This window comes from Diabrotica virgifera, chromosome 10 (assembly GCF_917563875.1).
Source record: "Diabrotica virgifera virgifera chromosome 10, PGI_DIABVI_V3a".
Taxonomy (NCBI): Eukaryota; Metazoa; Arthropoda; class Insecta; order Coleoptera; family Chrysomelidae; genus Diabrotica; species Diabrotica virgifera.
This window is the reverse complement of record NC_065452.1, coordinates 20232589-20244741: the sequence shown is the minus strand read 5'-3', so window position 1 is coordinate 20244741 and position 12153 is coordinate 20232589. Positions and strand designations below refer to the sequence as shown.

At 32.5% G+C, this 12153-nt stretch overlaps 1 protein-coding gene across 2 annotated transcripts in view; it reads left to right on the top strand.

Annotated features, from left to right (window-relative positions):
• The first annotated feature begins 732 nt into the window (after window positions 1-732).
• The window catches only part of LOC126878714 (SLIT-ROBO Rho GTPase-activating protein 1-like), a 466675-nt gene continuing 455254 nt past the window's right edge, over window positions 733-12153 (top strand). For both annotated transcript variants that reach the window (XM_050641582.1, XM_050641579.1), the window contains exon 1: window positions 733-1092. In XM_050641582.1, coding sequence (XP_050497539.1) covers window positions 1017-1092 — 76 coding nt within the window. In that variant the 5' untranslated portion in view covers window positions 733-1016. The remainder of the gene's footprint in view (window positions 1093-12153) is intronic.

Below are 12153 nucleotides of genomic sequence, written 5' to 3'. Positions count from 1 at the left end.
AAGGTGTTCTCTATTCAGTAATATAAATATTAACATAATTATTTATATAAGGGGTCCAAGAAAAAATTTTGAAATAAATTAATTGACACAAAAAAAAGAATGTATGTAATTTATTTAATTCAAAATACACTCTAGTGCTGTCAGAAAACAGAAAAAGAGTTTTTTGATAAATAAACATTGCTTTTCGCTTAATTTTAATGTTTAAGCTGCCACCCATCTGCCTCTTGGCAGTTTGAACATTGAATTTAAGCGAAAAGCAATGTTTATTTATGAAATAAGTTTTCTAGGACACGCTGTATAAATAATTATGTCAATGTTTATATTGCTGAACAGAGAATTGAATAACCTTTCAAATGAGCTAGCACACGACCCCTATTCTCATTTAAAAAAATCATCGACTGCGTCATCACTCCCAGATGAATGACGTCACTAGTATGATATATATGTCAAAAAATCATAATTTAAAATTAAAAATCGATATGTTTCAGGATTTTTCCTTAAAGTCGCTGGCTTCCGAAATAATGAATTTATTCCAGTCATTTGCGCCATACTCCATACTGTAGGAATATCCGCATAAGCACGACAGCACAACTAGCCTGGCATCGACTATAAACGCTTGTGGTCAGGATCCCCACTTGCTGTCCCGAGCCGCAAGTCGCTTTCCGAGGCATTGGCAACACCGCTAGCGCCATCCAAGTCTATTTTCAGTTTGAACGTTCAAAGCATACGTTGGAACTTCAGTTAGGGAGACTATTCCTTAGCAATTAAAAAGAGCCAGTGAGCAGTGTCAGTGGCAGTGGTAGTGTGGTGTCGTGAGATTGTGTAAAAACAAACTAAAGCATGTTAACAATTAATAATAATAATTATTAGTTGTTTTCTAACAATAATAATTGTTTCCGTATAACCGTCAACGGTTTAAAAGTTTTGTGGTTGAGATTCTTTGTTATGCCACTTTTCTCTTCTAAGACTTTTTGTGTCTGAGTTATTTTTTGAAGATTTTTTTATCTATTAGTGCCATGGATGAAAATGAAGCTGAAGTCAGGTCTCCCATCAAGAGACTGGGGTCTACAAGAAAATTGATTTTCGTTAACAGTAAGTGCATTTTTTAAAACTGGTAAAAACATGAACATTTTAGTCAAGAAGAATCAATTTTACAAATCTTTAATTTTATGACAGATATTAATATGATTCTTGGTAGAAACTGTTTTCTATGCTATTTGCCTCCTTTTTTATTTAAAAAGTTGTAGATATCTCTATACTAAAATCGCAATAAAGATGCACTAGAAATAAACAAACCAAAACACGTTGTGAAGGTTCCGATGAGCACTCCCAAATCATGATTTACAATGTGTATATGTACATTGTAAATCGCAAATCATAATTAACAAAGTTTATACATTGTAAATCATGATTCGGCAGTGCTCCTACCCAGGCCCAGGGCCACTTTATCCATTAGGCAATATAGGCAGTTGCCTAGGGCGGCACACATAGGCGTAACCAGGGGGGGGTTTTGGGGGTTGTAACCCCCCCCATTGGGATGTACTTTCAGCTCTATACGCTTAACATCATATCCCTCAGATATTTCCAGTAGTTGTAACCCCCCCCCTTTCAGGTAGATGTAACCCCCCCCTTAGGATCATCCTGGTTACGCCTATGGCGGCACATACAAAAATACTGTACAAAAAATATTAGTAATATAAAAATCATGAATCTGGGTTCTGTCATTAAAGAGAATGAAGCTCTTTCAAATTACTTTACCGCAAGGAAGCCAAAAAGTTGTGCCCAAATAAAACATATAAAGAAATAAGAAAGACAAAAAGAAAAATTCAATTTGACGAGGGGGCCGATGATGAACTAAACTTTTCAGCTAGTGATGAGATGAAAATCCACACATTCTATATTATAATCCACACTCTGATAAGAGACCTGAATAGACGTCTGGAATCTTATCGACTTATTTATCAACGTTTTCGCGTTATTAACAGATTTGCCAAAATTAAGCAATGAAGAGATTATTACCTAAAGAAGCTGAAAATCTGATATCTACAAAATAAAGACGACCAAGAACCAAGATACATCATTCATACATGAATGCATTCACTTAAAGGGTCATTTGGATACCACAATAAAATCACCAATTGACATACCTATCTTCATATTTAAAGAAGAGTTAGTGCAGTCACTGAAGGTGGATATGAGCTATTAGCTCCAATTCGTTGAACCTCCATCCATTTTCATGAAAATTGGTGAGTGGTTAGAGGATATCTCAAGGAACAAATGTGACATGGTGTCAACTTGCGCTTTTACCCTGGATGTGGATGCCACCCCTTCTCGGGGGTGAAAATTATTTTATTAAAAATATCCCCAGAATTCGATAGAGGGGCAAATTCGAAACAAAATTTGTTGCATAAAGTTATTAAAATAAATCAAAACTTTTTGAGTTACTAAAAATCAAAAATTTTAACTTTTCGTGAGAAAAATGCATGTTCTTAAAACCGATTTTCCATAAATAACTCAAAAACTATAAGATTTTACAAAAAAGTTATAATTACCACAAAATTGAAGCTGATAAAAAATGAAATAAACTCCTTACTGGAAAAAGCTTTTAATGTTAATGTTAGCTAAAAGTGAGTTATAGGTAATTGGATGTATATTTTTTTCAGCCAGTACCCAAATCTAAGTGTTCAAGCTTAAATAATGGGAAAATGATGCATTTTATAACATAACCTTATTAAACATTTGTCAAATTACTTAGAAATAGCTATAAATTAGCCCCCGAACAAGTTGATAGCATTAAAATTAATGAACCAAATATTTTTCAAACTTTATCTTTTAATAATTTTTCCAAAAATGTATTTGTTTTTTTTTTAATAACTCCGTTAATTTTTGCGATATCAGGTTTGCCTAAAAACCATTTGAAATTTAATTTTAATTTTAATGGCTCTTAAACCACGTTGAATTTAATCTTTTAAACCCCTTACTTTTTTTTTAAATAAAAGGTAAATGGCCCCGGTTACATGGTTCTCGCAACAAAATTTAAGCTTTAAACGTTTCTATCTCGGTTATTTTTTTACGCTACAAAAATAATAAAAAGGTAAAATATTTGATACAGAAAAAACTAAAATTTGTTTATTCAAATATCACTTTTTACGTATATTGAGTATTTTTGGAGTTATTTTCAAAAGAAAAGAAAATTACGATAATTTTAAAAATTCTGATTTTTTTAAATTATCTTTTTTTCAAAAATATGCCTTCTATACCGGTCAAAATTGTTGAAATCATTACTTATGATAATATAAACAAATTCTTCTAAGGATTACTATAAATTAAAATTTTTGTGGAAATGGCGTATGTTTTATTTTTCACTTTTTCCTAAAAAGTTCTAAAGGGTTGTCTTATTTTCATCATAACCTGCTTAATATTATTGTGATGCTATTAACTTCTACTGGAGCTCATTAAATTTGATAGGTACTCCGAAGTACTTTATGACAGGTGTATTTTATAAAATGCATCGTTTTCCCGTTATTTAAGCTTGAATACTTAGATATGAGTACTCGTCGAAAAATATATACATTCAATTACTTTTAACTCACTTTGAATTAACATTAGTTTAGTTCTTAAGTGAGGAGTGTATTCAGCTTTTTTATTATCTTCAATTTTGGTAATAATACTTTTTTGTTAAAGCTTAGCTTAGTTTTTGAGTTATACGTGAAAACAGCCTTAAACCATGCATGTTTTTACGAAAAAATAAAATCTTTGATCTTTAATAACTCAAAATCTCAAAAAGTATTGATTTATATTAATCACTATATATAACAAATTTTGCTTAGAATTTGTCTCTCTATCGATTTATGGTATTATTAAAAAAAATTTTCACCCCCGAGAAGAGGTGGCATCGACCACCACGGTAAAAGCGCAAGTTAGCATCATGTCACGTTTGTTCCTTGAGGTATCCTCTAACTACTCACCAATTTTCATGAAAATCGATGGAGGTTCAACGAAATCGGAGGTGAAAACCTTCAGTGACTGCACTAAGTGGATTGAAAGATATTTTCCCTAATTTTGACATTGATTGGCACACTTATTTGTGCATCCCAGTTGTCAACGTGTCCGCTGAAAGGTAATTTTCGAAAATCCCATCAAATATGACGCAACAACGTGTTAACAATTTGTCGATTTTGTCAAGAAAAATTTTTTTTTGAAAAGAAGTCTTTGATGTGATCGAACTGGAATGACAATTTTTTCTGTTATAGGTATATAAAGATTGTAGTTTATATCCATTTTTAGTGTATTCTTATTTAAATAAAAATTTCTGCAATTTTTTGTCGCAAAAATGGTACATGTTTGAAGGGCGGCTACCAGAGAATTGTCTAGGTCTAGGGCGTCAATTGACCTAAACGCAGCCCTGCTCCTAGTACCTAGCAACATTCAACGTGTCTTGGTTTGTTTATTTCTAGTGCATCTTTATTGTGATTTTAGTATACTTATGAAACGAAAAGTTCTTATGTTTTGACCTTAAGTATATCTGATCGTATACATGCAAGCTTTTTCAATCCCAAGTCCTAATAATCTCATAGGTATCTTAATAATTTTCGTCAATTTTGAGCTGCTTCCATTCAATTTTTTCTTTTTTTCCGAAATCATCACCCTAAGGTAGATTTGGTCTGTTCTGCCTTTCAAATAAACTTTTTAATTCCTTTACTTTCCTTTCCTTTATCTTTTTTTTATTTTAGATTTTTCTTTAGCTTTAGTATTTACACAGTTGCGCGAAGGTTTACTCAAACTTCTTTTTTGAATTTACACCGGATGGAAGAAAAGAAATGTTTTTCTTATGTTTAGTTTGTGACACCCTCACCCTGTAGGCAAGACGAGGTACAAAAAATGTTAGTATAGATCGGAATCGTAGTGTAGTTTTTTTTTAGTCTTATATTTTGTGAACATTTTGTTTTTTGAATGTCCCTGATATCTTTAGAAACAGAGAAAATAGGTGGTTTTACTCTTTCATGTATTTTAACTGAAACAAAACTAAATTAACAATAAAAAATAACAGTTATAGCCCGATCAAAGAACAATCTGACCCCAAAAAAAAAATAAAGGAAGGATGAAAATTTGGGAATAGGTAGTTGAAATTGTCTATTATTATATAAGAAAAAGTTTACAATTCTGCATTCACTCCATTTTTAAAAAATGGAGGGGAATACCCCTTCTCGGGTGTGAAAAAATTGGATAAAATTACTAATTCTAAGCAACTTTTGTTCTATAGAGTTTTTTCCCTAAGTCAATACTTTTCGAGTTATTTGCAAGTGAATATGTTCATGTTTAACAGAAAAAAACATGTTTTTTGACGGTTTTTAGGAGAACTCAAAAAGTAAGGATTTCAGAGAAACAAAAAATATTCTTAGCAGAAATGTAGCTTATAGAAAACTTAAATAAATGGTGTATGCCTGAGGTTTATAGACCCAGTAGAAGCAGAGTTGTAGCTAATGAAAAGTAGGTTCTTATTCATCAAATTCCAAATCAAATATTTCAATGTGAAATAACCCAAAAACGGAGGACTTTTCGGGGAAAATTCATTTCAACTTTTTAAAGTGTTTAAAAAAGGTTTATTTTTGTTTTTTAAAAAAACTTGTAACATTAAAAGTAAGTGAGTTACGCTCAAAATATTGTTGGTCCCTTTTATTTTTTGGTAAAAAAATCGCGAAAATCACCCCCTAATTAGCATCACAAATAAATTTTATCATTACCACTTCACAAGTTACTTTACGTATGTTTTATTTATATGATCTGTAAGTTTCATCGGTTCAAAGTGCTTATTTTTGAAAAAGTTGTAGTTAAAATGGCTTGAACGAGTAACTAATCACGAGTTTGGGCAAATTTTCAACAGCCATAGCATAACCAATTTTTGTCTAACAAGAAAACAAAAAAGCAAAAATATTCAGAAAAGCAAAAATATTCAGAAAAGCAAAACGTACATTTTATTACTCTTTAAGATTTTTGGTATTACTTATAATTTTTAAGTTAATTCCATGAACAATTCCATTTTTTTTTCAAAATTAAAAAAAAATGTTTTATTTTAAACCCAATTTTTTTCAAAAATGAGCACTTTGAACCAATGAAACTTATAGATAATATAAACAATACATAAGTAAAGTAACTTGTGAAGCGGTAACGATTAATTTTATTTGGGAAGTTAATTAGGGGGTGATTTTCGCGATTTTTGTACCAAAAAATATAAGGGCTGAACAGTATTTTGAGCGTAACTCACTTATTTTTAATGTTAGAAGTTAAAAAAAAAACAAAAATCAACCTTTTTTAAACACTTTAAAAAAGTTGTAATAAATTTTTCCCGAAGAGTGCTCTGTCTTTTGGTTATTTCACATTGAAATGTTCGATTTGGAATTTGACGAAGAAGAACCTTCTTGTCATTTACTACAACTCTGCTCACGCGTACACCATTTTTTTCAATTTTTTATAAGCTATATCTTTACTCGGAATATTTTTTCGCTAGAATATTTACTTTTTGAGTTATCTGCGAAAAACCGTCCAAAAACATGTTTTTTTTGTTAAAAATGAACATATTCACTCGCAAATAACTCGAAAAGTATTGACTTGGTGAAAAAACTCTACAGAGCAAAAGTTGCTTAGAATTAGTCATTTTATCCAATTCCGGGCCTATTTTGAACGTATATTTTTCCACTCCCGAGAAAATATTTTTCACCCCGTATTTCCCAATTTTTGTAAAATGGAGGGGATGTAGAATTGTAAACTTTTTCTTATATAATAATAGACAATTTCAACTACCTATTCCCAAATTTTCATCCTTCCTTTATTTTTTTGGAGGTTGTCGTACAATTTTGTGGTCCCTGATCGGGCTATTAACAAAACTTTAAAAACAGAAAGGCACATAAGATAAACAGTTTGTTCTTATCGACACCTACAAGAGTTATATATGTCGACCAGGTAAGCGGTATGCACAGCGCAACATAAGGTAGACGAGATTGTTTAATGGAGGCTCTGGGGTGGAATTTCCTTGAGAATAAGTACGGATTTGGTGTCTACGTGGAGGCTCTTTAAATAGCGAGAGGTACATTACACAAATTTTTTTCTTTGAACACTCTGTTCCTTTCGCACTATATGTAGGAAATAATTTCATCTTAGTGGTATGACAAGACATGGCCTCCTAACGTATCGCATGTCGTCAGTTAAAACACATATTAAAGAGTAAAACCGTCTACTAGTGTCTTTGTTATTAAAGATATCAGAGAAATTAAAGAAATAAAATATTCGCAAAACATGAAACTACAACATAATATCGATGTATACACCCCTTTGTGCCTTTTCGTCCCTACACGGTGTCTCAAACTTTTGTTTTGGTTAAAACACATTTTAAACGACAAAACCGATGTTTTCTTTGTTTCTAAAGATATCAGGGACATTCAAAAAACAAGATGTTCACAAACCATAAGACTACAAGTATTCCGATGTAAAATAACATTTGTAAATACCTCATACCTCAAGAGGTTAAACGCTTAAAAATTGATATAATTGATCAATGAGCTCCGCTGGCCTGGAGCGGGAACATGTGAACAAAATGAAGGCACACTATACTATTCTGGAAGTGTAGAAGATGACGTACATCATAGGAATGGAGTTGGCATATTTATAACATCTAAATTCAAGAAATATGTAAAAAATTTTGTACCTGTAAGTAAATGACAGACTACCGATACTCCAATTAAATAGTAAACCATTTAATGTCAATGTTATCCAGATATATGCCCCTACTTCAGAAAAGAAATATGACAATGATGTTGAATCATTCTATAGTCAATTAAAACAGACACTTAACAATCTTAAAAGGAACGAAATCACATATATTATTGGAGATTTTAACGCGAAAATTGGTCAAGGACGAAGATCTGACCTGATAGGTGAATATGGACTAGGGGAGAGCAATGAAAGAGGCGATAGATTATACCAGTTCTGTTAAGAACGTGACATGATAATCGCAAATACATGGTTCAAATTACACAAAAGAAGATTATATACATGGAAGGGACCAGGAGATAACTCACTTCATATAATTAGAAATCAGATAGATTATATTCTAGTAAACAAGAGATTTAAGAATGGTGTCAAGAGATCAACGACATATCCTGGTGCAGATATCGGTTCAGACCATCACCCTCTAATAGCTGACATCCAAGTGAATCTCAAAAAAGTCGAAGAAAGCCCCAAAACACCAAAATTACATATATCAGCATCCAACAAAACGCTAATAGAAAATGACCTGAATAATCAGCTAAAGAATTCAACAAATGAAAACAATACAGAAATATGGAACACGTTTAAAGATCTTACCTGGAAAGTAATGGAAAAATATACAACAACGATGCAGAGGCACAAAAAACAACAATGGATGACTGATGAAATCCTGGAATTGATGGAGCAGAGAAGAAAAATGAAAGATAACAAAACAGAATACAAAGAAAAACAGAAACTAATTAAACAAAAAATAAAGGTAGCTAAAGAAAAATGGATGGAGGATAAATGCAAGGAATTAGAAAAGTTGAATGAAAAACATGATACGTTTAATATGTTTAAAAAAGTTAGAGAAGTAGCTGGTCTTTATTATAAGAAAACTCCACATACTATAACCGATTCGTCGGGAAAAATGATAATAGACGAACACGAAATTCGAACTACCTGGTATAATTATATAAATGAACTGTATAATGATGATAGACCCGAAGAACTGGACACTTAAGATGAAGGTGAAGGACCAGAAATACTAAAATCAGAAATACAACATGCTATAAAATTGGCAAAAAACAAGAAAGCCGTTGGTCCCGACAAGATAACTACAGAAATGTTAAAGCTCATAAATGAGGAAAACATTAGAATACTAGTCAAACTTTTCAATGATGTTTATTCGACTGGTGATATCCCTGAAGATTGGTTAAAGTCCGAATTCATAACCCTACCAAAAAAACAGCGTCCGAAAAACTGTAGCGACTATAGAATGATAAGCCTTATGAGCCACACTTTGAAAATCTTTCTACGTATCATCCACAGTAGAATCAGAGATAAATGTGAAGAAAACCAGGATGAAACACAATTTGGCTTCAGAAATGTTCTGGGAACCCGGGACGCACTCTTTGCACTAAATGTGTTATTGCAGAAATGCCGAGATCAAAGGAAATACGTCTTTGCTGTATTTATTGACTATGAGAAGGCCTTTGATCGAGTACATCACAAATTAATTAAAATATTAAAGGATAAAGGAGTTGATAGTCAAGATGTACGAATCATAGAAAAATTATACTGGTGTCAAACAGCGACAGCTTGCATAAATGGAAAATCAACAGAAATATGCAAAATACAAAGAGCTGTCAGACAGGGTTGTATACTGTCCCCACTGTTGTTCAATTTGTATTCAGATAGAATATTTAAGGAAGCGCTGCATAATTTGGAATGGGGTGTGAAGGTTAATGGAATTCTGATAAATACAATCAGATATGCAGACGATACAGTTATTTTAAGTGATGATATGAATGGATTACAACACCTTTTAAATGCCATTGACACAGTGGGAAGAGAGTTTGGCCTAAATATAAACTGTTCAAAAACAAAATACCTACATGGTATTTAGCCGTTTGGTCCATCAAGATTCACGGTTATATGTTGATGGTCATATAATTCAAAGAGTACCCAGTTTTAAATATCTTGGTTGCCATATTACTGAACAACTAGATCCAGATAAAGAGATAAAATGTAGAATCGAGATAGCCCGCACGAAATTTTTAAAAATGAGGTAATTTTTCTGTAATGATACCTTGTAACTTCAACTTCGAAAGCGCATGATTAAATGCTACATTTGGTCAGTCCTCTTGTATGGTGTCGAAGCATGGACATTAAAAATATCCACCATTAACCCTTTGGAGGCCTTTGAAATGTGGCTGCACAGACGTATTCTGAAAATACCATGGACGGCTATGCTGACAAATGTGGCAGTCCTTAAGAGAGCAAATGCTACCCGCGAGCTGCTTGATAACATCAAATATAGAAAGATGGCCTATTTTGGACACGTAGTAAGGGGAGACCGGTATAATATTCAACTTATTATGATGGGTAAAATCGAAGGACGCAGAGGAATTGGTAGAAAGCAGGCCTCTTGGGTGAAGAATATCCGGGAGTGGACAGGAATAAAGAAAGCAGAACACCTATTTAGAATAGCTCGAGACAGAGACAGTTTCGCCACGTTAATCGCCAACGTCAAGGGGACTTGATAGGGCACGTTAAGAAGAAATACCTCATCTTCCCTACAGGGTCACAAACTTAAAGTAAGAAAGACATTTCTTTTCTTCCACCCGGTATAAGTACAAAAAAGAAGTTTGAGTGAACTTTTACACAACTGTATAAATGCTAAAGAAAAATCTAAAATAATAAAAAAAAATTAGCGGAATCCGTTAGTCCGTTCACGAAAAAATCAACTATGAAAATGAGCATAATTTTCTATATCCCTAACTTTTGACGAGCAGTTTACATATTTGATGAAAAGAGATTCCAAGATCTCGGCAGAAGAGACAATTTTGTCACTTTTTGCATTTTGGAATGTTTTGAACAAATTTTGGAGCATTACATTGTTAATAATCACCTAAAATTAAGTGTCGGTGTTTTTCTGTTAATTAGTCTATATTTTCTTATTATTATTGCCAAACTCCTCAATATGAAACCACGAGAAAAAAAGACAATGTTTAGGTTGTGTACGTCGGCTTAAGTTACTTATATCTTCTGCATATAAACGATGTGTTCCCAACAAAACTGCATTATTTGACGAGTAGTGCCCATGTTGCATGACGATTCTTCCACACATCCTTTCTCGACTTTCTTGTATTCAGTTTGTATCATTTTCACAGATGAGTCTTGTAAATCATTCGAGTGTGGGGCTTAATTTAGAATCGTCTGGATTTTATTAGTGAAATGATTGAGTGAACGGTGCGTGAAAAAAGATTCTCCGAAAGAGCTCTTTTGAACAAGACGAAAATAATGTAGTCATCAGTGACATGTGTGCCGCATAAAAAATTATTTCTCACTCGGCTCGCTTTCAGCTCATTCTCGGTACTTACATAGTATCGAAAAAGTCCTATAAAAACTTTCCGTTGTATTGGTAAGATACTTACGGATAGGAGTAACATCCCAAATGTTAAATACATATATGTAACATGGGGTGGAAAACTGACTATTATAATAAAAATGGGAAATATGAGTAAGCTGCACCTTCGGATATTTATTAACTAATAATAAACAACCAAAAGAAAAATATGAAGCACTTTCACATCGTAATAAATTTAAATAACCCCTAATATTAGCGATCACAATGTAACATATGGCAGATATACCAGGGCGGATCTGTAAAAAACGACTATATTGGGATGTGATGTGAGAAATGCGGCATTCTGATTTTTGCAGAATAAGTTGTGTCGTAACTTCAGTAATAATAATTGACTTATCCTCCCTCTCAAGTGGGTCGGTAATATTAATAAAAAAATGAAAATATTTAAAAATTACTAAGAACGCTACGGTTACTACGTTTTTTTTCTACTTTCATTACCTATAACTTTAAAACGATCTATCCTATTGCATATCTTTGAACAACGTAACAGAGAGGTACATTTTAAGCTTGAATATCATAGCCATAGTAAAGACTAGCCAAATTAATAAATACCTAAGCAACTGAAACCGGGTGGGGTTTGAACCCACGATCGCTGTCTACGTTGTAACTAACTAAAGTTAAAACTACCTCTTAAAACCGACAAAATTTCATTTGCATATATCAACCGATTTTAGAGCAATAAATAAATCGTCAGTTTGTAAGAAAAATTTCAACCCCTCCCTATTTGGTAAACAAAGCATTTATAAAGTAAGAAAAAACACAGTTTGATTGGCACACTCGGTATACACTGACAATAATTTACCTGTCTACCAACAATATATATTATTACTGCGATATTTATTAAGAATAGAATAAGACCGAATATTAAAAAAAATCACTTAAATTTAAATAACAACAGGTTTAGGAAATTTGAGACATTAAAAATGCCCCGTTTTTAAGTTGGTATGGTGCCATGGACGTATAAATAAAGATGGGTG